The 21,121-nt window shown below is 50.6% G+C and overlaps 3 protein-coding genes across 5 annotated transcripts; 1 reads left to right on the top strand and 2 right to left on the bottom strand.

The window, feature by feature from the left end:
• Positions 1 to 886: 886 nt before the first annotated feature.
• CYP27B1 (cytochrome P450 family 27 subfamily B member 1) lies at positions 887 to 6,931 on the bottom strand. The gene is made up of 9 exons (XM_003824832.5): positions 5,341 to 6,931; positions 4,542 to 4,732; positions 3,831 to 4,033; positions 3,545 to 3,745; positions 3,288 to 3,460; positions 2,912 to 3,084; positions 2,632 to 2,710; positions 2,145 to 2,342; positions 887 to 1,789 (listed from the first exon to the last, which is right to left on the bottom strand). Exons 1-9 carry the CDS (start codon positions 5,533 to 5,535, stop codon positions 1,676 to 1,678), a joined length of 1,527 nt encoding a protein of 508 aa, XP_003824880.2. The 5' UTR covers positions 5,536 to 6,931; the 3' UTR covers positions 887 to 1,675.
• A 205-nt stretch (positions 6,932 to 7,136) lies between these two features.
• METTL1 (methyltransferase 1, tRNA methylguanosine) lies at positions 7,137 to 10,907 on the bottom strand. 2 transcript variants are annotated; one of them, XM_003824827.7, is made up of 6 exons: positions 10,474 to 10,907; positions 9,595 to 9,758; positions 8,273 to 8,457; positions 8,066 to 8,179; positions 7,804 to 7,905; positions 7,137 to 7,652 (listed from the first exon to the last, which is right to left on the bottom strand). In XM_003824827.7, exons 1-6 carry the CDS (start codon positions 10,656 to 10,658, stop codon positions 7,497 to 7,499), a joined length of 906 nt encoding a protein of 301 aa, XP_003824875.2. In that variant the 5' UTR covers positions 10,659 to 10,907; the 3' UTR covers positions 7,137 to 7,496. The 2 variants fall into 2 exon arrangements, with proteins under 2 accessions (XP_003824875.2, XP_008976714.1); XM_008978466.6 differs by lacking the exons at positions 7,137 to 7,652; positions 8,273 to 8,457 and having other exon boundaries at positions 7,826 to 7,905.
• Positions 10,760 to 21,048, top strand: EEF1AKMT3 (EEF1A lysine methyltransferase 3). Of its 2 annotated transcripts, XM_034935551.3 has the most exons (3): positions 11,022 to 11,401; positions 11,517 to 11,628; positions 18,762 to 21,048. In XM_034935551.3, the coding sequence occupies exons 1-3, from the start codon at positions 11,225 to 11,227 to the stop codon at positions 19,151 to 19,153; spliced, it is 681 nt and encodes a 226-aa protein (XP_034791442.1). In that variant the 5' UTR covers positions 11,022 to 11,224; the 3' UTR covers positions 19,154 to 21,048. The 2 variants fall into 2 exon arrangements, 1 of the variants encoding a protein (XP_034791442.1); XR_010108906.1 differs by lacking the exons at positions 11,022 to 11,401; positions 18,762 to 21,048 and adding an exon at positions 10,760 to 10,897 and having other exon boundaries at positions 11,517 to 11,629.
• Positions 21,049 to 21,121: the final 73 nt, after the last annotated feature.

The raw sequence follows: 21,121 nt of genomic DNA, 5'->3' as shown, positions 1-21,121 counted from the left end.
CTTTGGGTCTGCCCTGCCCCTCTGTAGATCTTGTATAATTAGATGCCCCTGCAGAAGGCCTGGTGGCTACTGCAGTTTCTGCGGTCAGGGAGCCATGTCTAGGCCAGGAGGCCAAGGTGTGGAGGAGGAAGAAGTGTGAAGTGAAATCTCCATCTACACCCAGCTAATTGGAATAGGGTGAGCGGTAGGGGAAGGGGGGCAAGTCCTGACATGGGAAGGGTAATCTGGGATGCAGAAGGAACTGTGCAGTGTGCTGAGAGATTTATTTGGATGGAAGATGAGTTAATCTGTATACATCACAAGAGGAGAGCTGTGCCCAGCCTCTGGGGGGCCAGAGAATGCTGACTTAGGGAAACAGGCTCCCTCTGCCCACCGCCCTTATCCTGCCTCAGTGCCCCAGGGCTTCTGGCCACCCCCACACTCAGCTTTCATTCTGTCTGTCTGATTCCACTTCTCTGCTTGTATCCCTTCCTCTGAAGGAAATTATCTTGGAACAACTTTTCCAGAGAGGGCAAAGTGACCAATCTAGGACTTCCTTCAATCCTGGCAGTCCAAAAGCACTTTCCTTACCAGAGTCAGCAACCTCTGCCCATGTCTGCAAATCCCTAGCTCCGGGCCCATTTTACAGCTTAGCCCCTGCAGTTACTTTTCACCCCCCACCCCCTTAATCTCTTACAGGAAGCCAGACTAGACTTGGATGTTCCCACTACAGACAGAAACATGTCTGGGTTTGTGTTACAAACTACTCTTCCAGGCGTCCAGACCTCCCATTGTTATGGGGGTCACCCCCAGGACCTGAAAAACCAAGGTGGGAGATGGGAGGGTTAGGGTCTTGCCTCCAGGTCTTGTAGGAAGTGGGAATATGAGAGAAATAAGTCAAAATCAAGAATGGAATATTTGATTTATTCTAAAATTTATGACTATTTTAAAATTTTCAATATAAAAAGCCAGAGGCCTGGGCAGGGACAGGCCCAAAGATGTCTCTGCCTGAGAACTAAGTGATGGGGCAAACCCACTTAATAGTGGCCAGAGAGCAAAGGAGAGTTATAAGAAACCGTAAACCAGGCTAGGGCAGATTCACCTTCCTAGGGGCAAGACAAAGAAGGAAGGGGGTAGACAGAGCCTTATCCCTTCTGCCACATGGTTCAGATTCAATCTAAGAATGTGTATGGTGACACCTAGTCAGAGACAGGCCCTGGCAGGGGACATAAAAAACAAATAAGGCTTCACCCTTCCTCTCAAAGAGCTTACATGCAAAGACAAAGGACCAACCAGGTACAGACCAGATGCACAGTTACTGAGCTTATGCTTTGATAAATGCTTAGCCAGCAGCATCAATGAACACTATGAAAGCCCAAAAAGAGAGGCAGTTGAATCTTTCCTCAGGCCATCCAGCATTATTAGTTAAAATCTGATTTCATCCTTGGGGGATGCATACATGATCAGAAGGGCCAAGCAAGCAGAGAGACCATGGTTTTCTCACCTGGCTTCCTGAGTCAGGCCAAGTGCATACTTCACACATTGGTCAGGGCCGCCTCACACTTCACTATGGTGGTTCTATCCAGTTTGGTCAGATAGGCATTAGGGGAAGATGTATACCTTGGTCTTGTGCCTACAAAAAATCTTATCCCTATGATGAATGAAAGGGTGATGATGACAGTCTCTTTCCATGGGACTATCTGTCCAAAAACTGTAGGTTGATGCTCCTTTCAGGTACCAGGACAGTCCGGGTCTTGGGTCTAACTGGGGCCGCACCTGGCTCAGGCTGCACCTCAAAATGTGTTAGGATCTGGAAAGGGAAGAAGGTGAGCATTACTATGAAAGATATCTATAATGGGGGGATTCATTGGTAATCCAATTGGTAAAGGGCATGCATTATTAGTGTTAGAATGGTCAATGATTGGGTGGCACCTGTGGCCAGTAGGGGACTTCTTGGTTAATAAGGGTGAGGGATTATGGTAGGGAAAAAATAGTTTGAATACCCTCACTTACACTCCAGGCCTATAATGGGCTTATCATATTTCAGAAGATTCATTCTACCAGGTCTTATATGATTTCCTATGCTTGTCAGGGGAAAGAGCTCACAACTTTAGAGGGTTAGGGTCTCTCCAGTCTGGGGAAGGTATAAAATCTAGAGCACTCACCTGGGCCAAAGCCATTTGCAATTCAAGCTCTGCCAGGCGTCTCCCCATACAGCTGCGCTTGCCAAAGCCAAAGGGAAGAGATGCAAATGGGTGGGGGGTGGGACCCTCCCCCAGCCAGCGAGCTGGACGAAAAGAATTTGGCTCTGGGAACTGGGCAGGGTCCCTTGAAGTGGCATAGTGACACAGAGTGACCAGCGTCTGGTGCGAAGGAAAACAAACTTGTCAGTTTGGGCTCAGAATAGGGCAGGCATGAAGAAGAGGATATTCAGACAGGGACAAAGGCAGGTCCTGGTGGGTGATGGGGAAGTTTTCTGGGGCTACTTTTGGAAGGATCTCCCCACTGTTCCATTACATCCTAGAAAGGCATATCCTAGAGAGGGGTCAAGGGGAGTGTTTGAAGGGCTTTTAGGAGAGTGTTTGAGAACAGGGTTGGGGCCCAAGATAGTGAGGAATGGCTCAGTAGAAAGGGTGCATAGGCTTTACTCACATTTTTGGGGATAATATAGTCACCCACATGAATGTCTTTGTCTGGGACACGAGAATTTCCAGGTACCACAGGGTACAGTCTAGGTTGCAAAGCACAAAATGGAGACAGCAAGATGAGGCTAGGGGCTGCAGCCCCCTTCTCATTGTTTCCAACTTCCAAACCCTTTTTGGCCAGGAGTAGAGGGCCATTTTTCTCTGCTCTCTCCCTGCTTCCATCCACTATTTGCTTCCCCAGCCGTTCCTTGGCATTTCCTCTTGTTCCTCCTCTCCTTCCCCCTCACCTTAGCACTTCCTTGACCACCGCCTTCAGCAGGGGCAGCTGGGACAGTACAGTGGCTGGGGGGTAGGCACTGGAGCCAGGGCTCAGGGCAGCTGTGATCTCTGAGTGGAGTGCTGTCTGGACTTCGGGGTGCCGGGAGAGCTCATACAGAGCCCAGGAGAGCGTGTTGGACACCTGAAAAACATGTGAAAGCAAGAGAGGTGTTGGGTGTGAGAACCCAGCAGAGGGTGCAGATTATGGAAGAGTCTGGGGCTACAGGGTGCTAAGCCAAGCTGGCCTACGTGGCCATAATGGATCCCCTGCAACAGAAAAATGGCCCCGGAGTCTGCGGAGGCTAAGCCCTGGAACCGGCTCACAGCACGGAGGGAGAACCTCACCGTGTCCACTCCCGCCAATAGCAACTCTGTTACATTTCCCAGGATGGACTGGGCAGGCAACTCTTCCCGGAACAGGAAGTGGGTCAGGTGCGCCCCAGACTCCAGGTCCTTCTCGGGCTGTCCTCCGTTCCCCATGGCTGCCTCTGCCTCTCGCCGCTCCACGTGCCTCTGAGCTGCGTGGGTAGAAGGCACGTGAATACCTCGCTACCCCTGGACAGCTTTACATTCCCCCATTTCCACCTCGACCTGTGCCTTACCAAATGCAAACATCTGGTCCCAGTCTCGGCAGAGGCGGCCCCAGGGCCCAGGCACAAGGTGGCGCAGCCAGTGGGGCATCGCCATGGTCAACAGCGTGGACACAAACACCGAGCCCACAGCGCGGATGAAGGTCTCCGTGTCGGGCGGCACTTGAGCCTCCAGGCAGCCCAAGCGCGAGCCGAGCAGAACCGCGGCGATGCCTTGCCGGGAGGGGGCGCCGTCAGGGTTCCGGGAGGCTCTGGTAGGGCGCCCCCGACGCCTGCCCAGCTCTGTCCTGGGACTCACCTTCCAGTCCGAACTTGTAAAATTCCCCCGCCACGTCCCGAACCAGGGCGGGCGGCCCCGTGCCACGTCCCCGCTGGCGCCTCAGACGCCGCACAAGGTCGCAAACTACGTTGTTCAGGGTTCCGGCGTAGCGGGCGGCCGCTTGAGGCCGGAGGAGGAGCGGGGCCAGGAGACTGCGGAGCCTTTGCCATTCTTCGCCTTCCCTGCAGGGTTGAGGAGAGAGTGCGCATCGGGAAGGTGGGGGACGGCTCGACGGGACTGGCTGCAGTGAAGGAGCGCGTTCGGCTGCGGTGGCCAGGAGAGGGATTGCGTCTGCCCCCTTGGGGTACGGAAACCTGCACCAGCCTGCGCCTGTCTTCCAGCCCCCTTCCTCTTTACTCATTTCCTGCCCGCAGGGGCCGGGGTTCCCGGGTAACTTGAGTCACAGAACCTTACATTCATTCCATCCAGATCCTTGTACCCTAGCCCAATTCCCCCGGTTCCCCCAGTTCCCAGGATTCGGGCCTCAAAGGATAAGGAGGTAGGCGGGGAGTGAGGTTGGGGCTCAACCTGAGTGTGGGTGAAGCAGACTGGGATGGGAACCCCAAGATGCCCAATGGTAGAGTGGGACAGCCGACCTCCCACCATGCCCCCAGATTGATAGTTTCGGGACCCGCAGCAGGAGAGGGCCGCTGCAGGGCGTCTGGGCTTCTAGGGGCAGAGAAGACTCACGCAGTGAGCAGTCCGCAAGCCCGCTGGCGGCAGCGGCGGTGCTCCGTCCAGGGCGAGAAGCTGCAGCGCTCGGGCCGGGGTCCCTCCTGTCGCAGCAGCTCCTCGACGAGTGCAGGGGCAGCCACGTACACGGTGCGCACTGTCCCAAAGCTGGCTAGCCACACCGGCCCGAAGCGCGCGGCGCCCTGCACCTGGGGGAGCGGACACAGCGGACACTTGGATACCTGGGCGGGGACTTTCAGCTTGACCTGTGCCCACGCCAAGGGCGTTGACTGGGCTTGGGAAGAGGGAGCTTCTGCTCCTTCTCGGGTGCCCAACTAGTGTATGCCTTTGATACTGCAAACTCCTCCTCTCTCATTTCCCATCCCTAGAAAGTTTGAGTGTGATGGGCAAAACAGGAACTTTGTGCAAGGCAGACATTCAGGACCTCTCTGATCATCTCGGTCGAGGAGAAATCTCTAAAAGTTCTATGTCTGGACTGTCCATCTCAGGACGAGTCCTCAGTGAATGAAAAGGGTACTGCCCACTCCGGCCTCCCGCGCACTTGTACTATATCTGCAGGATCTCCACACCTCAGGACAGCGAGAAGGCGCTTTCGCAGCGCCCTCTGCTAAGAGTCGGGACGGGCTCTGCCCGAGTGTAGCCACACCGCCCCCAGCCTCAACTCGCCTTTTCCTTATTTCATGGGCATCCGTTCTCTCTGGCTGTCCCACATTTGCTCTGCACTAGTCAGTCCTTTCTGACGCTGTCAAAACCAGTTTCCCCAGCACTCCGTCTCGGGAAAGGCGTCCCTTCCTACCTGCAGCTCGTGTAGCCTCGACAGCCCCCCCTTGCAGAAAAGTTCGGCCAGAAAGCTGGGCGTAGAGGGGCCTGGGATGTCTGCCAAGCTCCGGCGTGCTGAGTGGTACTCTCGGTAGCCTAGGGAGGCGCCCAACTCGGGCGCCCAGCGGACGCGATGGAACACTCTGGAGGCGTACTTGAGGGTCTGGGTCATGGTCTGGTTCAGGGTGCTCGCGAAAGAAAGCGCTTCTCCTGCGCATCATATCTCAACCCCTATTTAACCTTTGGGTGAGGTGATGACACCCCCTCTCCAAGCTCCTCAGCCAATCCCTCCTCCTGAGTGGTCTGTGCTGTGGATTAGCACCCAGGAACAGTAGGCGGGGCTGGGGCTGACTTCACAACTCCCTTGGGTCTCATGTTGCAATGACCCTCATGGGAGGGAGGGCCTAAGATTTTCCTCCTGGGAGAGTGCCTTTGTCTAGGAGCCTCAAAGTCTCATCCTAGGAAAGGCTATAAGGCTTTTTAGTAGGGACTAGGTGACCAAGCTACACTAGTCAGTCTCTGATATTCCCACCACTTCTACCAGTGAGCCCAGCCCCTTTAGGCCCATCCTCAGGAATTCCCCATCTTTCAGCTCCTCCGGGAAGGGAAGCAGGGGAGGCACAGCTGTAACTGTCCCCACATTCTTGGCTTAGTGGGTTGTATCTTCTCTGCATTATTTTCCTGCACTAGCCACACCTCCCCCTCCTCCTGTACCTAACATATACTGGGCAGATGGCAGGTGGGTTAATGGGCTAAAATGGCTCCTAGAACCTCCATCTTTCTTTCTTGAGGATAAGGGTGTCTCTTGGGTATACAAGCCCCCTCCTTCCAGACATGGGAATTTGGGGCTTGAGAAGCAGAAATGAAGAAACTTTTTGTACATTAGTTAAGTTCAAAGATTGTCTGTGGGGTGTTAGAGGAGCTAAATGGATGTGGATGTTCTAATTCCCCAGCTGACTTGGTCTCCTCTGGGGGGCTTTCTGGTTAGCAGCTCCTTTCTACTTTTAGCCTCAGAATCCTGTGGTGGCTCATGCCTATAATCCCAGCACTTTGGGAGGCTGAGGCAGGAGGATGGCATGAGGCCAGGAGGTTGAGACAAGCTTGAGCAACATAGCAAGACTGTCTCTACAGAAGAAGTTTGAAAATTAGGCTGGGCACGGCAGCTCATGACTGTAATCCCAACACTTTGGGAGGCTAAGGTGGGCAGACTGCTTGAGCTCAGGAGTCTGAGACCAGCCTGGGCAACATAGTGGAACTCTGTCTCTACAAAAAATACAAAAATTAGCCAGGCATGGTGGCATATGCCTGTAGTGCCTTGAGAGGCTGAGGTGGATTACATGAGCCTGGGAGGTCAAGGCTGCAGTGAGTTATGATTGTACCACTGCACTCCAGCCTAGGCAACAGAGAGAGGGCCTGTCTCTAAAAAAAATTAAAATAAAGAATCTCCCACAGTTTACCTCTCTGCTCCTTACTCCCTCATTCCCCACTGCAACTCTATCAGGCTCTGTGCCAGTCAGTCAGCTCTGAAGTTCTGGAATTGAAGGTCAATGTGAAAAAGGAGAGGGTCTCCACCCCCACACCTTCCCAAGGACTCTCTAGAGACAACATTTAGGGAACACAGATTCCCCAGGTCAAGTCTTACGCAGGGAGAGGACAGGAGGATGGTAGAAGGCATATGATACATACTCCACCCTTTCCTGAGAAATGGCAGAATAGGCATGTGTACACATACACATGTTATCCCAGGATCCACAAAGCAAACAGAAGTGGTAATTGAGCCTAGCAAGCAGTTTAGATGGACTACATTCCTCATTCCAGCTGAGGAGAGATCTCACAAGGAGAAAGGAGTGCTAAGGCAGAGCAAGACCCCACAGCCTTCCAAAGATCCCCTATGGTCCAAAGTCCTTTGACCATCTCAGTCAGCTGCTTTGTTTTCTGTTGGCAGTAGAGGGACAAGGTGAGAGGAGCCAGGGGTAGTCATGAACACCAGTGGGTTCTGCCCTGGGCAGTTCCCCACCTTCTTTAAGAGAGTACTGTGTCTCAGCTCCAGCAGTCTCAACTGGGAAGACCCAGGACTCCTGCTCTTTTCTCTAGTCCCTGGGAGACGAGGTCCAGCTAAGGTAGAGTAAGCAGTCAGTGACCAGGCAGGCTGGTTTGGGAGGTCACTGCCTGGAGGACGGGATCTTGTATTCTTCGGAAGATGGCTGGGAAATTCTTCCCTCCATTACGTAGAACTTTCTTCCCCTCCTCAGTTGAGGTGCCTAGATGTCCCACAATGGGGTCTTCACTCTGGGAGAAGGAAGGGTCCAATAAGTCCTTGCCCACTGTTCAGACTGCCCCTGGCCCTTAGACACCTATCCCATCCTCCTGGCACTGAGTTAAGTCCAAATACAGAACCACTCTGGAAAGGGCCTCCACCTCCTCTAGGTCCCCTACTCACCAGGTCCTCCAGAGGCACACGCTCAAACAGTGGGTGCTCTTCGAAATGAGTGCACATCCAGTCGTGTAGCTCCAGCACATCGGTTATGGTATACACCAGCCCCTGCATAGGCAAAATCACCCTAGACAGGAGGCTGCATGCAACGTCAGCAGCCAGATGAAGGGAGTGGTGGTGTGAGTCCCTAAATGCACCCCCACTGAATTCTTAGTGAAGGGCCCCTGAGTAGGCCACTCACCCCATCATCCCTCCGATCCCAACTCACCCCAACTCTTAGCACGTAGGCATATTCTGCTAGCAGGGTGGGACTGATGATTCGCCACTTGTGCTTTGTCCGCTTGAAATGTGGGTCGGGGAAGAGGAAGAACATCTTTGTCAGCTGTGAGACAGACACACACCAACAGGGTTGTGAGAGCCCGGCCTCCATGCCCCCACCTGCCTACCAGCCTAACCCACCAGGGCCCCTCCCCACCTGGCCTTTGTAGAAGAAGTTAGGAAGGTGCTTCATGGCATTGCTACGGAGACAGGCGATGTTCTGGAAGCCACCTGCAGGAGCTGCGCGTAGGGCCCGAATCCGGTCTTGTACATAGTCTGAGACCTTCACCCGGATCTCCAGACCCAGAATAAGTGTGTCTGGGAACAGCGGTGACAGTTCCACTGCACACAGAAATAGCAATGGAATCATCAACCATATACTTGTAGGAAGTGCAAAGGGGTCAACCCAGGAAAGGAAGCCTCAACCTGCAACTACCAAAGTCCAGAACGGCAAGAGAGGACAGAGACACATATATGGATAGTTTTATGCTCAAGAGGCGGGGGGAGAAATGAAAATTGTCACCAAGACCAGAATGGGAGGGCTGAGGATACATGTATATTTGCCATTGCTTTAGAGTTTTCCACAGTGTTTTCACACATTGTGTTATTTCATCCTTATAACACTCTGTGGTAAATTGTGAAGATAAGGAAACTGAGGGTCAGATATGCCGAAGATCATAGAGTTAAGAAGGGGCAGAACTGGAACTTATTTATTTGAGATGGAGTCTTGCTCTGTCACCCAGGCTGGAGTGCAGTGGTACAATCTTGGCTCACTGCAATCTCTGCCTCCCAGATTCAAGCAATTCTCCTGCCTCAGCCTCCTGAGTAGCTGGTCTTGAACTCCTGGCCTCAAGTGGTCCACCTGCCTCAGCCTCCCAAAGTGTTGGGATTACAGGTGTGAGCCACTGTGCCCGGGTAGAACTGGACCTTAAACCAAGGTTTTCTGCCTCTATGTACCATGCTCTTCTTCTCTATCAGGCTGTTATCTGTTTGGGAAGATCTAAAAATAGGGAGTGGCTTGGCATGCATGGGTGGGACAATACAGACAATACAAGAGGAACCCAAAAAACAGGAGAGTGGGGCAGAAGGAATGAGATCTGGCGAGGGAGGGGCAAAGGGGAGGGGAGATGGCAGAATCTCTGAGAAAAGACAGTTCAGGATCACTGGCCACAACGGCTAATCTCTGATGCTTGTGCTGACCAGCTCACTGACCCGGAACCTGGCAGATGAAATGGCTCATGTAGGGATTGACGCCAGAAAGGACAACCCAGGTTTTAAGAAGCATTTGAGGCAGCCCCCTCCACTCTCCAGGGCAAAGGTCACAGACCCAGAGTAGAGGGTAGGTGGAGCCTCTCCATGCTGATGTCACCAGTGTCTGGACGAAAGGGGAAAGGCCAATTGTGACCCCCCACAAAAGTTGCTGAGGCAGCAGAAGCTATTAGGCCTCTTCTCACCCCAGAAAGAGGGCCTGAGTGTTACCTAACAGGCCACCATAGCCACAGCCTATGTCTGCAAACTCCACTTGGGCCTGAGCTCTCTTTTCTTTCTTATCCTTTGGGTCATCGTGGCTCTGATTTTGAGTGAGTGGAGCGAAGAACTCTGGGTATAGCTCAGACCAGTCCATCTCCTCTGGCTTCACAGGGCTATTGGAAAGAAGACATAAGAAGCATGAGAAGGTTGGTCACACTATTGCAGAAGTGGTACTGTGAGAGTGTGTGGGTGGGTGAGGGTGGGAGGTAAAAGGGAGGAGGGTTTCTCAAAAATTCTGTAACACTGGGCCCTGTGGCCTCTAAGAGGGACAATGGAAACCACCCTTAACTCCCAGTGTGAATCATAGGACCATCATGAGGCCCATAAACGCTGACCTGCCCAACTCCACTTCTGGCGGTTGATGTGACCCTGGCCGGGTAGCTGCCCTTTCTGGGGCACAAGTTCCCCTTCTCCCGAGACTGGCTGCCTAATGCACTGGGATCCTACTTTGTGTTTGTGCTCTGCGGGGAGGGAAGGTAAGGTAAGGTGCGGGCAGGATTGTGTATATGTTTGCCTTTTTATTAAATCCAACAAACAAAAGCAAAAGATGGAAACGACATTCTGCCTCTATCACTTCAGTCTCAGTAACAATTTATTTCTCTTCCCAAACTTAGCACCGCTACCCAGACTTAGGCCCGAACGCCACGCCCACTCTCAACCCGCCAACTCCTCTCTCTGTCGAATCTCCCGGTCCCACCCCCAAAACTGACGTCACCCATCTGATCCACCCGGGTCTACCCCAAATCCTCCCAGCAGTTGCAGCACAACCGCTCTCCCGGCTGCTTTGAGAATCCCGCCCTCCTCTCTCTCCCTCTGCCCACTCCTCACTAGCGCAGCGTGTGGTCCGCTATGGGGTTGGAGTGAGCACGTTGCCGGTAGTAGCGCTTCTGGGGCGGTGGGGCCTCTGCTCCGGCCACGTTCCAAGTCTCGGCTGCCATGATCCCAGTCCGGGGTTTCTCTACCAAATCCACGTGGAGGCGCAGGCCAGAGGCGCAAGTTAATGACGCAGCCATGCGCGTTGGTGGCAGTTCCCGCCCCTTAAAGACCCAAGAGCAAATTCAGCTGGGCTGAGCTGGGCTGGGCTGGGCTAGGTGGGGAGGGCTGTAAGGAGCGAGTGCTGGAGGGAACCTCCGCACCGTTAGCCTCCAGCTGGGAGGGCGAGGCCAGGCCCAGGGACCCAACGTTTTCTCTTAGCTTGCTTCTGCCTGGTCTGGGTTACCATCCTGGTTGCAGGCACCTGTGAACCCCACAGGTGAGAGGGGTCTAGAGGCCTCGCCTTCTACAGTGGCATCAGTCCTCGCTCCTCTCCCCTTACTCCTGGTCTCGGACCAGTCCGCCCGGTCTGACTCTTGTGGTCTCGTGTGGGTTTCGTCGAGTGTGCGCTCGGGGCCGGGGCGGGAGGGGCAGCTCCTCATTCCACCTCCAGGAAATCGAACTGGAGGAAGGAGGGCAAACTCAGGGAGGCGGGGCTCGTGCCACCGGGACACCACGACGGCTCGCGGCCCCCAGCCTCTACCCCGCTCCGCATCCGGGATCTGAGCGCCGGCCGCGGTGCCCGGGCACTTCCTTGGCGGGCGGGATGGCGGACCCCGGCCCAGATCCCGAATCTGAGTCGGAATCGGTGTTCCCGCGGGAGGTTGGGCTCTTTGCAGACTCTTACTCGGAGAAGAGCCAGTTCTGTTTCTGTGGGCATGTGCTGACCATCACGCAGAACTTTGGGTCCCGCCTCGGGGTGGCGGCGCGCGTGTGGGACGCGGTGAGGAATGGGCTGCGCCGGGTGAGGGTCCGTGGGAGGTCCAGATCCCGGACTCCGCCTCTCCCATATGGAGCCATCCTCACGACTGTCTTTTTCTCTGTCTTTTCTCCCGTAGGCCCTGAGCCTGTGCAATTATTTCGAGAGTCAAAATGTGGATTTCCGAGGCAAGAAGGTGATCGAACTGGGTGCGGGGACAGGCATCGTGGGAATCTTGGCAGCGCTGCAGGGTGCGTGAGCTGGCTTTTTACGGGAGAGCGTGGGGACCCAGGGGCGCGGAGAAATGGTCACTTCCTGGATCTTTGGGGGAGAGGGGAGAACTTTGGGCCCAGTCCAACCCCTTCTTTTTAACAAATTTTTTTAAAAAATTTGTTTTTGTTTTTATTTTGGCGTCTGCTTCTGCGTGCCAGACAGCGCGAATTGCCTGTCAAAGCACCTAGGGTGGGTGATTGGGGAGGGCAGGAAATAAAACTCAGGCAGGCCTATAAGAAGGAGTTGTTTCTATGGTGTTGCTCTTTTTTTTTTAATTTTTTTATTTTTTTGAGACGGAGTCTCACTGTGTGGCCCAGGCTGGAGTGCAGTGGCTGCTATCCCCACTAACTGCAACCGCCGCCTCCCGGGTTCAAGCAATTCTCATGCCTCAGCCTCCGAAGTAGCTGGAATTACAGGCTTGCGCTACCATACCCGGCTACTTTTTGTATTTTTAGTAGAAGACGTTTCACCATGTTGGCCAGGCTGGTCTCGAACTCCTGACCTCAGGTGATCCATCTGCCTCGCGAGGCGCCTGGGATTACAGGCGTGAGCCACGACACCCAGCCTTGTGTTACTCTTTGTGATTTTATGGAGAATGCTGTCACTTAAAAGCGCCTTGGCTTTGGACATGGTCTTCTGTCAAGATGCACATATGGGGGTACTCTGTAGGGAGACTTGCAGACATTAAACTTCGTGAGTGCTTTATAACTTTATTATGAATATGTTTCAGATTCCTTAGGTTTTTATTGCTAAGAGAAACAAGCTTATGAGTTTCCAAGGGTTAGGATGTGTTTTGTAGGAAGTGGGGGTAGGAATTAGACACTGCAGACTTGGAAAAGGAAAAGGTAAGGAAAAATTTGCTTCTCTTTTGTCAAGAAGCAAAAACTACAGAGGAAACAGTTTCACAAATTATAATCTAATGGGCAGAAAAAACCTCAAACTGAAAGCACTCGTTTAAAAATTCTTACAATGTCATCTCCCTAGGAATGTAAATTAACATGTCTTTGTTCATAGGGACAGAACTAGGTCATATTAAGGGAAGCCTAGCCGGGCGCGGTGGCTCACACCTGTAATCCCAGCCCTTTGGGAGGCCAAGGTGGATGGATCACCTGAGGTCAGGAGTTTGAGACCAGCCTGACCAACATGGTGAAACCCCATCTCTACTAAAAATACAAAATTAGCCGAGCATGATGGCTTATGCCTGTAATCTCAGCTACTTGGGAGGCTGAGACAGGAGAATCGCTTGAACCCGGGAGGCGAAGGTTGCAGTGAACTGAGATCGCACCATTGCACTCCAGCCTGGGCAACAAGAGTGAAACTCTGTCTCAAAAATAAAAAAAGGGAAATCTTCCCAGAGGCAGGCATTCATTCTTCTATTCATTCAACCAAAATGTGTTTCAAGTCCCCTATGTACCAATAATCATGCTAGGTATTGGGGATTCAACAATAAATAAGACAGATTTTCTCTCCCCAAGGAGCTTATGGTCTAGTGAGGGAGACAGAGGACGATGTCATAGAACAAGAACTCTGGCGAGGTATGCGTGGAGCCTGTGGACATGCTCTATCCATGTCTACCATGACTCCCTGGGAATCCATCAAGGGAAGCTCTGTCAGGTGAGGAGGAGGTGAACAGTGTGAACACAGCAGGCTCAGAAACACTGGAGGGTGCCGGCCGGGCTCGGTGGCTCATGCCTATAATCCCGGCACTTTGGGAGGCCGAGGCAGGCGGATTACCTGAGGTCAGGAGTTTGAGACCAGCCTGCCCAACATGGAGAAACCCCATCTCTACTAAAAATACAACATTAGCCGGGTGTGGTGGTGCATGCCTGTAATCCCAGCTACTTGGGGGGCTGAGACAGGAGAATTGCTTGAACCCAGGAGGCGGAGGTTGCAGTGAGCCAAGATTGCACCGTTGCACTCCAGCCTGAGCAACAAGAGTGAAACTCCATCTCAAAAAAAAAAAAAAAAAGAAACAGTGGAGAGTGCCAACAGCAGTTTTTGCATGAAGCATGGGTGGATGCAGGCAGTTATGCTAAAAAGGGGAGAAAAGGCATGCGGTATGGATGGGAACACCTAGCTTCACTTGCTCCCAGACTGGCTTCTCCTTCTTTGCCTCCTATTTAGCTGTCAAGTCAGAAAGCTGGATGTCATCTTGTCCCTCACTTTCTCCCCTCACATTCCAGCAATCACCCAGTCCTCTGAGTTAAATGTTCTTTTTTTTTTTTTTTTTTCCTTTTTGAGACAGAGTCTCACTCTGTCACCCAAGCTGCAATGCAGTGGCATGATCTCGGCTCACCGCAACATCCGCCTCCCGGGTTCAAGCGATTCTCCTGCCTCAGCCTCCCGAGTAGCTGGGATTACAGATGTGTGCCACCATGCCTCACTAATTTTTGTATTTTTAGTAGAGACAGAGTTTCGCCATGTTGGCCAGGCTGGTTGTGAACTCCTGGCCTCAAGTGATCTGGCCACAACTTCCAGTTGTCTGGGGAAGTATTATCTTTTCATCATCTCTAGTTCAGGCCACTGGCATCTCTTGCCTGGATTTTCACAAGGGCCTTCAAGCTTCTTCTGGGGAAGTGTGACATACCCAACTAGATCTTGTGACCTTCCTCCACCAAACACATTTCTCCCTCAGACTTCCCTATCTCAGTGAATCAAATCACTGTGCACCCAGTGGGAAACCTAGACATCACCTTTGACACGACCCTCTTTCTCACCTACATGTCCATTATTCAGTTTATCTCCTAAAAATCTCTTAAATCTTCTCATGTTTTTCCATCTCCACTGACAGCTCCCCAGTCCAAACCACCACGATCACTTGCCTGGACTACTACAACAGCCACACTTGTCTTCCTGCTTTGACTCCTTGTCCTCACCTAGACCTCTGCCCTTCCACCTAGTGGTCAGAGTGATCTTTTCAAAATAAAACTGTAATCATGTATTCCCACCCCAAATCTTTCAGTGGCCTCTTGTTGCTTTCAGGATAGAACCAACACCTATGGCATGGCCCCCAAGGTCCTGCCTCCCTCTTTCTGTGCCTCTTTCTCTCTTGTTTTTCTTGGGCTGCCTATTGCCTATCCATCAGTTCCTCAAACCTACTCTGATGTTCCCTTCCTTGGGGACTTCACTCAGGCTTACTTTCTCTCTGAAACTTTTTACCATCTGCTTAATGCATATGCATCCCTCCTTCCTCAGCTCAAACATCACTTCGAAGGGAAGGCCTCCTTGGCACTCCCACTCCTAGGCTAACTTAGACCCTCCCAGTACATACACAACTGTGCTAACTGGGCTAATTTTAACTTTGTTACCATTGGCCTTAGGTGGGTCCTAAGTGCTTCCCAGCTAGCTTGGTACATTCTCTTGTCCACTTTTTCTGCCACTCTCCTGAACAACTGTTTCTTACCTTCTTATTCCTCAAACCTCCACATGCCTCTTCTGCCATCTTCACCCGCACCTGATGACTTTGTTTCCTATCTCTTTATTTTATTTTATTTTATTTTTTGAGATGGAGTCTCACTCTGTTGCCCAGGCTGGACTGCAGTAGTGCGACCTTGGTTCACTGCAACCTCTGCTTCCCAGGTTCAAGCGATTCTCCTGTCTCAGCCTCCCAAGTAGCTGGGATTACAGGCACGCACCACCATGCCTGGCTAATTTTTGTATTTTTAGTAGAGATGGGGTTTCACCATGTTGGCCAGGCTGGTCACAAACTCCTGACCTCAGGTGATCCACCTGCCTTGGCCTCCCAAGGTGCTGGGATTACAAATGTGAGCCACCGCGCCTGGGCTGTTTCTTATCTCTAATGATTGCCTCTGTTTTCTCAGAAAATGTCCATATATTTCTATCACAACATCTACTTATGTAACTGCATCTGCATCTGTGTGCAGTGCCTTCTCTCCTGTTACCATGGATGAACACATTGTGCTAGCTAAGGTCAAGCCCCCAACTTGTCACAAGACCCCAAATCTTTCTGCCTACTCAAAGACATTGTTCCAGCAACACCCACCCCCATCTCTCCTGCATTCTCAGTTTTTCCTTTTCTTTGGATCATTCCATATATAGTAATATATGGAATATAAAATGCATATAAATATGCTATGATTTCTCCTATTTCAGAAAAAAACTCTTGATCCTACATCTCCCTCCAGCTATCACTCCATTTCTATGCTCCACTTTAAAACAAAACTCAAAAGAGTTAATATTCAGTGTCTAGTTCCTCTCCTCCTATTCTTTCCTTCAATCCAATTGTTCTAGTTAAGGTCGTGAGCTTCATTTCCAACTCCAGGTTGTTAAACGCAGGAGTCAGTTATCAGCCTACCTTTGATAACTTTGCATTTGATGCTGACACTCCCTCCTCCTTGGAACAATTTCTTTGGTTTCCAGGGGACCACACTTCTGGTTTCTGCTTACCGGCAGGAACTCCTTTTCCATGCTCTCTTGTTGGTTCTTTTTCATCTTCACAACTGAAAATGTGAGTGCCCCAGGGCTCAGGGGCAGTCCTTTGATCCCCTCCTTTTCTTGTCTACCTCACTCCTGAGCAGCCCATCACCTCATGCCTTTAAATGTCCTGTTGAAGCCGGACGCAGTGGCTTACGCCTGTAATCCGAGCACTTTGGGAGGCTAAGGTGGGTGGATCACCTGAGGTCAGGAGTTTGAGACTAGCCTGACCAACATGGTGAAACCCCATCTCTACTAAAAATACAAAATTAGCCGGGCGTGGTGGCAGGTGCCTGTAATCCCAGCTACTTGCGAGGCTGAGGCAGGAGAATCGCTTAAACCCGGGAGGCGGAGGTTGCAATGAGCCGAGATCGTGCCATTGCCCTCCAGCCTGGGCAACAAGTGCGAGACTCCATCTCAAAAAAAAAAAAAAAAAATGCCCCGTTGGTGATTATGACTCTAAGACTATCCCATTTCTATCTCCAGACTTGCTTGCATAACCTAGTGCCTACTCAGTATCTTCATGTGATTGTCTGATGTGATATAGATGTCCATGTCAAACTTAACGTGCTCAGAAAATGAACTCATGATCTTCCTGTCCAAATTGCGCCTCCTGCAACCTTTCTCATCTAAATGAGTGGCAATTTGGTCTTCTAGTTGGTCAGGCCAAACACCCAGAAACCACCCTGAGCTTTTTTTTTTTTTTTTTTTTTTTTTTTTTTTTTTTTGAGACAGCTTCTCACTCTGTTGCCCAGGCTGGAGTGAAAGTAGCACAATCATGGCTCACTAAAGCCCTGAACTTTCAACCTCTCGAGGCTCAAGCAATCCTCTGACCTCAGCCTCCCGAGTAGCTGGGACTACAGGATGTGCCACCACACCCAGCTAATTTTTGTATTTTTTATAGAGACGAGGTTTTGCTATGTTGTCCAGACTGGTCTCAAACTCCTGGACTCAAGCAGTCATCCCGCATTGGCCTCCCAAAGTGTAATCCAAAGGGATTACAGGCGTGAGCCACTGTGCCTAGCCCATCCCAAGCTTTTCTCTCTCTCTCATATTTTATATCCAATCTATTGGCAAATCCTGTTGACTCTACCTTCAAAATATATTCAGGATCTGACCATTTCTTAGCCATTGCTACTGCCCTGGTTTAAACCATCATCATCTCTCACCTGAGTCATTGCCATCACCTCCTAACTGGTCTCCTAGCTTCTGACCTTGCCCTCCTGTACTCTTCTCATCATAGCAGCCAGCATGCTCCTCCTAAAGCATGCCAGCGTGTGCCATTCTTTTTTTTTTGAGACAGAGTCTTGCACTTGTTGCCCAGGTTGGAGTGCAATGGCACGATCTCGGCTCATTGCAACCTTCGCCTCCCAGGTTCAAGCGATTCTCCTGCCTCAGCCTCCCGAGTAGCTGGGATTACAGGCGCCCGCCACCACACCCAGCTAATTTTTTTTGTATTTTTAGTAGATACGGGGTTTCACCATTTTGGTCAGGCTGGTCTGACCACTCAATTTAAAATTTCATTCTCCAGCCACTCAATTTAAAATTACATTCAGGCTGCCAAGACTTTGTCCTCTATGCCCTGAGGTCTCTGGACCTTCCAGGTAGGAGCCGAGAACCCTTGGTTGGTCCCTCTAACTTGCATTTCTCCCCATCCCTCAAGCAATTCTTATCCCCCTTCCCTGCTTGGGGCTTCACCATGGCATATATTACCATCTGATGTACAGTGTATTTTATTTTATTTATTTTGTTTGTTGTTATCATCTGTTTCTTGCCACTGGACCATAAGCTCTGTGAGGGGGGATTCTTATCTTCTTAGTTCATCATTATGTTCTCAGCACTTGGCATATAGGCACATAATAAATATGAATGAATGAATGGATTCCTAGTACTTCTTGCTTCTCTTTCTATCATAGTCATCATGATTATGATGCAGTACCTAGCGTGTCTCTACCTCTAGAATGAAACAAAGAAAGCTGTGTTTTTGTTTTGCTCACCTTATATACCCAGCACTTAGAAGGTTCTCCAAATTATATCTACTGCATGAATGAAGGTTTCTGAGAAGCTAATCTGACCATCTTCACCCCTGTTTCTGCCCTTAAACCTACTGCCCTCAGTATCGAACCTGAATCTCCTTAGCATATCATAATCACTTTCCCTTTGTCTCATGTCTTGACACTTTTCTGCCCCTTCCACATCCTCTAAGATCCAGCCTTTCCTGAATATGCCATGCTCTTTCACTCCCAGGCCTTTGTACTCACTGTACTCTTCTTGGAAAGCTCCACCTGACTAACTCCTACTTGTCCTTTAGGGCTCAGCTGAGGTCACATTTTCTGGGAAGCTTTCCAGACCCTTAAGGCGAGCTTGTGTCAGTGGGGGTGGGTACAGAACCCATCTCCAGCTTAGTCCTGCCCAGGCTTCTGCTGACATCTGATTGTTGTGTGTTGGCCAGAGAGGTTGAAGATTAACTCAGAGAGAATGTTGATGTTGTAGAATGTAGAGTAATGAGAATAGCAGTGGGTGAAATGGAGGTTGAGGCAACTAAAAGCCAGTGTGGGCTCTGGGCTGTCAAGACATTGTCCTCTATGCTCTGAGATCTCTGGACCTTCCAGGCAGGAGCCAAGAACCCTTGGTTGGTATCCTCTGACTTGCATTTTTCCTCCTTCCTCTCTCTCAGGGGGGGATGTTACCATCACTGACCTGCCCCTGGCCCTAGAACAGATCCAGGGCAACGTCCAGGCCAATGTGCCAGCTGGAGGCCAGGCCCAGGTGCGTGCCTTGTCCTGGGGGATTGACCATCATGTCTTCCCTGCAAACTATGACCTGGTGCTGGGGGCTGATATCGTGTACCTGGAACCCACCTTCCCTCTGCTGCTGGGGACCCTCCAACACCTGTGCAGGCCCCATGGCACCATCTATCTGGCCTCCAAGATGAGAAAGGAGCATGGGACAGAAAGCTTCTTTCAGCACCTCCTGCCCCAGCATTTCCAACTGGAGCTGGCTCAGCGGGATGAGGATGAAAATGTCAACATCTATAGGGCCAGGCACAGGGAACCAAGACCTGCTTGACATCACCCTTGCTGTTCTTCTCAATCTCTTGCTCTAATGAAGGAACTGTGTATCTCAAAAACCATATTTCCAGAGCCACAAACATGAGGACCAAAAAGGATGGATTTCCCTGGCCTCTCTCACTTTCCTCCTTCCCTCTTTGTTACCCCAGATACTCTTGGGCAGGTGCAGTGAGGTGCCTGCTTACAAGGAATCCCAGAGCTCTGGCAGCACTAGTGTTAGAACACCAAGGAGGTTCCTGGCTCCTGTTCTCAGAGAAGGAGGATGGTAAGGTATCCAGGATTTTTAGAGGGTAAGGGAGATATATGGGATGTGAGAGCAGTGATTGTAGACAGACTGTCACTGATCACTTCCATTCCTGTTGCTGTTTACACAGAATGGACTTTAAAAAAATTCTGTGGGATTTTTTTTTCTTTTTTTTTTTTGAGACAGTGTCTCACTCTGTCATCCAGGCTGGAGTGCAGTGGTGTGATCACAGCTCACTGCAGCCTCAACCTCCGAAGGCCCAGATGATCTTCCTGCCTCAGCTCCCCAAGTAACTGGGACTAGAGGCATGCGCCACCATACCTGGCTAATTTTTGTATTTTCAGTAGAGACAGGGTTTTGCCATGTTGCCCAGGGTGGTCTCAAACTCCTGGGCTCAAGTGATCCACCTGCCTTGCCTCCCAAAGTGCTGGGATTACAGGCATGGCCCACTGCGCTAGCCTAGGATTTTTTTTTTTTAAATAAAGAATTAAGCCTTAAAAATCTATTGTGCAAGAACTCAACTTTTACTCAGGAGCTGAGAAGGAAGAAGCCTCAAACCACCCATTTCCTGCTTTTTAGAGATAGAGTCTAGTGGAACCATGGCTCTAACTGGGTCAAGTCCTCCCAGCTCTGAAGCTAAGGCTGCAGAGCTGTCCTTTGGACTGTAGTTTCTTCATGCTTTCCAGAGTTAGAGCCTTGATCACAGAACATCATTGTGTGCAGAAGAATACTGTACTTAGTACTAAGTTCTTTTCATCTTTGATTTTTCTTTAGCTTCATCAGTCCTTCCTTCCTAATCTCTAATCCCCTGAAGCCTAACACAGTTCCTAATGTGTTTTGCCTTCACCTCTTTTCTCTTCCCACATTGGTACTTCTGGTTGGGGCTCTCTTTACTTACTGCTTAGGCATATAGTCACCTTCTCTGGACTCCCTGCTTCCATGCTTTCTCCTTCAGTCCATTCCGCAAACTCTTGTGATCTTCCAAAATTAGCTCTGATTAGCTTTCACTGCCTGTAGAAGCAAGAACAAGCTCCTCTGCTTGGTACTTAGTCTGTGTCCATGTGATCCCAAATTACCTTCCTATTGCATTTCCTACTCCTTTGCTACGTGTATTGGACCTCTGGCCAAATTACAAAAGATGTACTCTTTGTTCTCTAAAACCACACTAAAGTTTTCTGACTTCTTTCACACTCTTTATGATAATCCTCTGCCTGAAAGGCTATTGCCACCTGTCAAAATCTTCATTATTCTTTGCCTCTTTCCTCAGCCTCTTGCTTGAATGTGATTTCTTTCTCCCTGAGACCCTTTAACTATTTGTTCATCTTATGGGACCTTAATTTGTCTTGCATGGACATTTGTGATTCTCATTTTCTCACCATTAAATTACCTTGGAGGGTAGGGCTGTGGTTTACTCCTGTCTAAACCCCTGAAGCCTAACACAGTTCCTGGCACACAACAGGTGTTCAACAGATATTGTGCTCATTCAATAAATATTTACTCGCTTTGTTAAATGGATTCCACCCCTGCCTTCCTAGGTGACCTTGGACAAATTCTCAAACCCATTCACCAACCACACAAGTTTGTTGTGAGTCATAAATGGATAATGAATATAAATGCGCATTGAAAATAAACATAAAATGTTACCCACATTTCTTGTGTTGTTGTTTTGTGACAACTTTATTTCTTGGTTTCTGTTATTTTACCTGGGGTGGGATGTGGGGG

Source organism: Pan paniscus, chromosome 10, assembly GCF_029289425.2.
Source record: "Pan paniscus chromosome 10, NHGRI_mPanPan1-v2.0_pri, whole genome shotgun sequence".
Classification (NCBI taxonomy): Eukaryota; Metazoa; Chordata; class Mammalia; order Primates; family Hominidae; genus Pan; species Pan paniscus.
Note: the sequence above shows the minus strand (reverse complement) of the source record. Positions and strands in the feature narration are given on the sequence as shown.

Bases quoted from the DNA above. Each gene is read 5' to 3' on its own strand.
- CYP27B1 (XM_003824832.5), bottom strand. From the start codon at position 5,535: ATGACCCAGACCCTCAAGTACGCCTCCAGAGTGTTCCATCGCGTCCGC. The intron at 3,746-3,830 runs GTGAGTCCCAGG...CCTCCCGGCAAG, and splicing joins TTACAAGTTCGGACTGGAAG to GCATCGCCGCGGTTCTGCTC. The intron at 2,343-2,631 runs GTGAGTAAAGCC...CCTTCGCACCAG, and splicing joins ACTATATTATCCCCAAAAAT to ACGCTGGTCACTCTGTGTCA.
- METTL1 (XM_003824827.7), bottom strand. From the start codon at position 10,658: ATGGCTGCGTCATTAACTTGCGCCTCTGGCCTGCGCCTCCACGTGGAT. The intron at 9,759-10,473 runs GTGAGGAGTGGG...TCTTTCCAATAG, and splicing joins GCGGACCACACGCTGCGCTA to CCCTGTGAAGCCAGAGGAGA. The intron at 8,180-8,272 runs GTGGGGAGGGGC...TCTGTCTCACAG, and splicing joins ACTTCTTCTACAAAGGCCAG to CTGACAAAGATGTTCTTCCT.
- EEF1AKMT3 (XM_034935551.3), top strand. From the start codon at position 11,225: ATGGCGGACCCCGGCCCAGATCCCGAATCTGAGTCGGAATCGGTGTTC. The intron at 11,402-11,516 runs GTGAGGAATGGG...TTTCTCCCGTAG, and splicing joins CGGCGCGCGTGTGGGACGCG to GCCCTGAGCCTGTGCAATTA. The intron at 11,629-18,761 runs GTGCGTGAGCTG...CCTCTCTCTCAG, and splicing joins AATCTTGGCAGCGCTGCAGG to GGGGGGATGTTACCATCACT.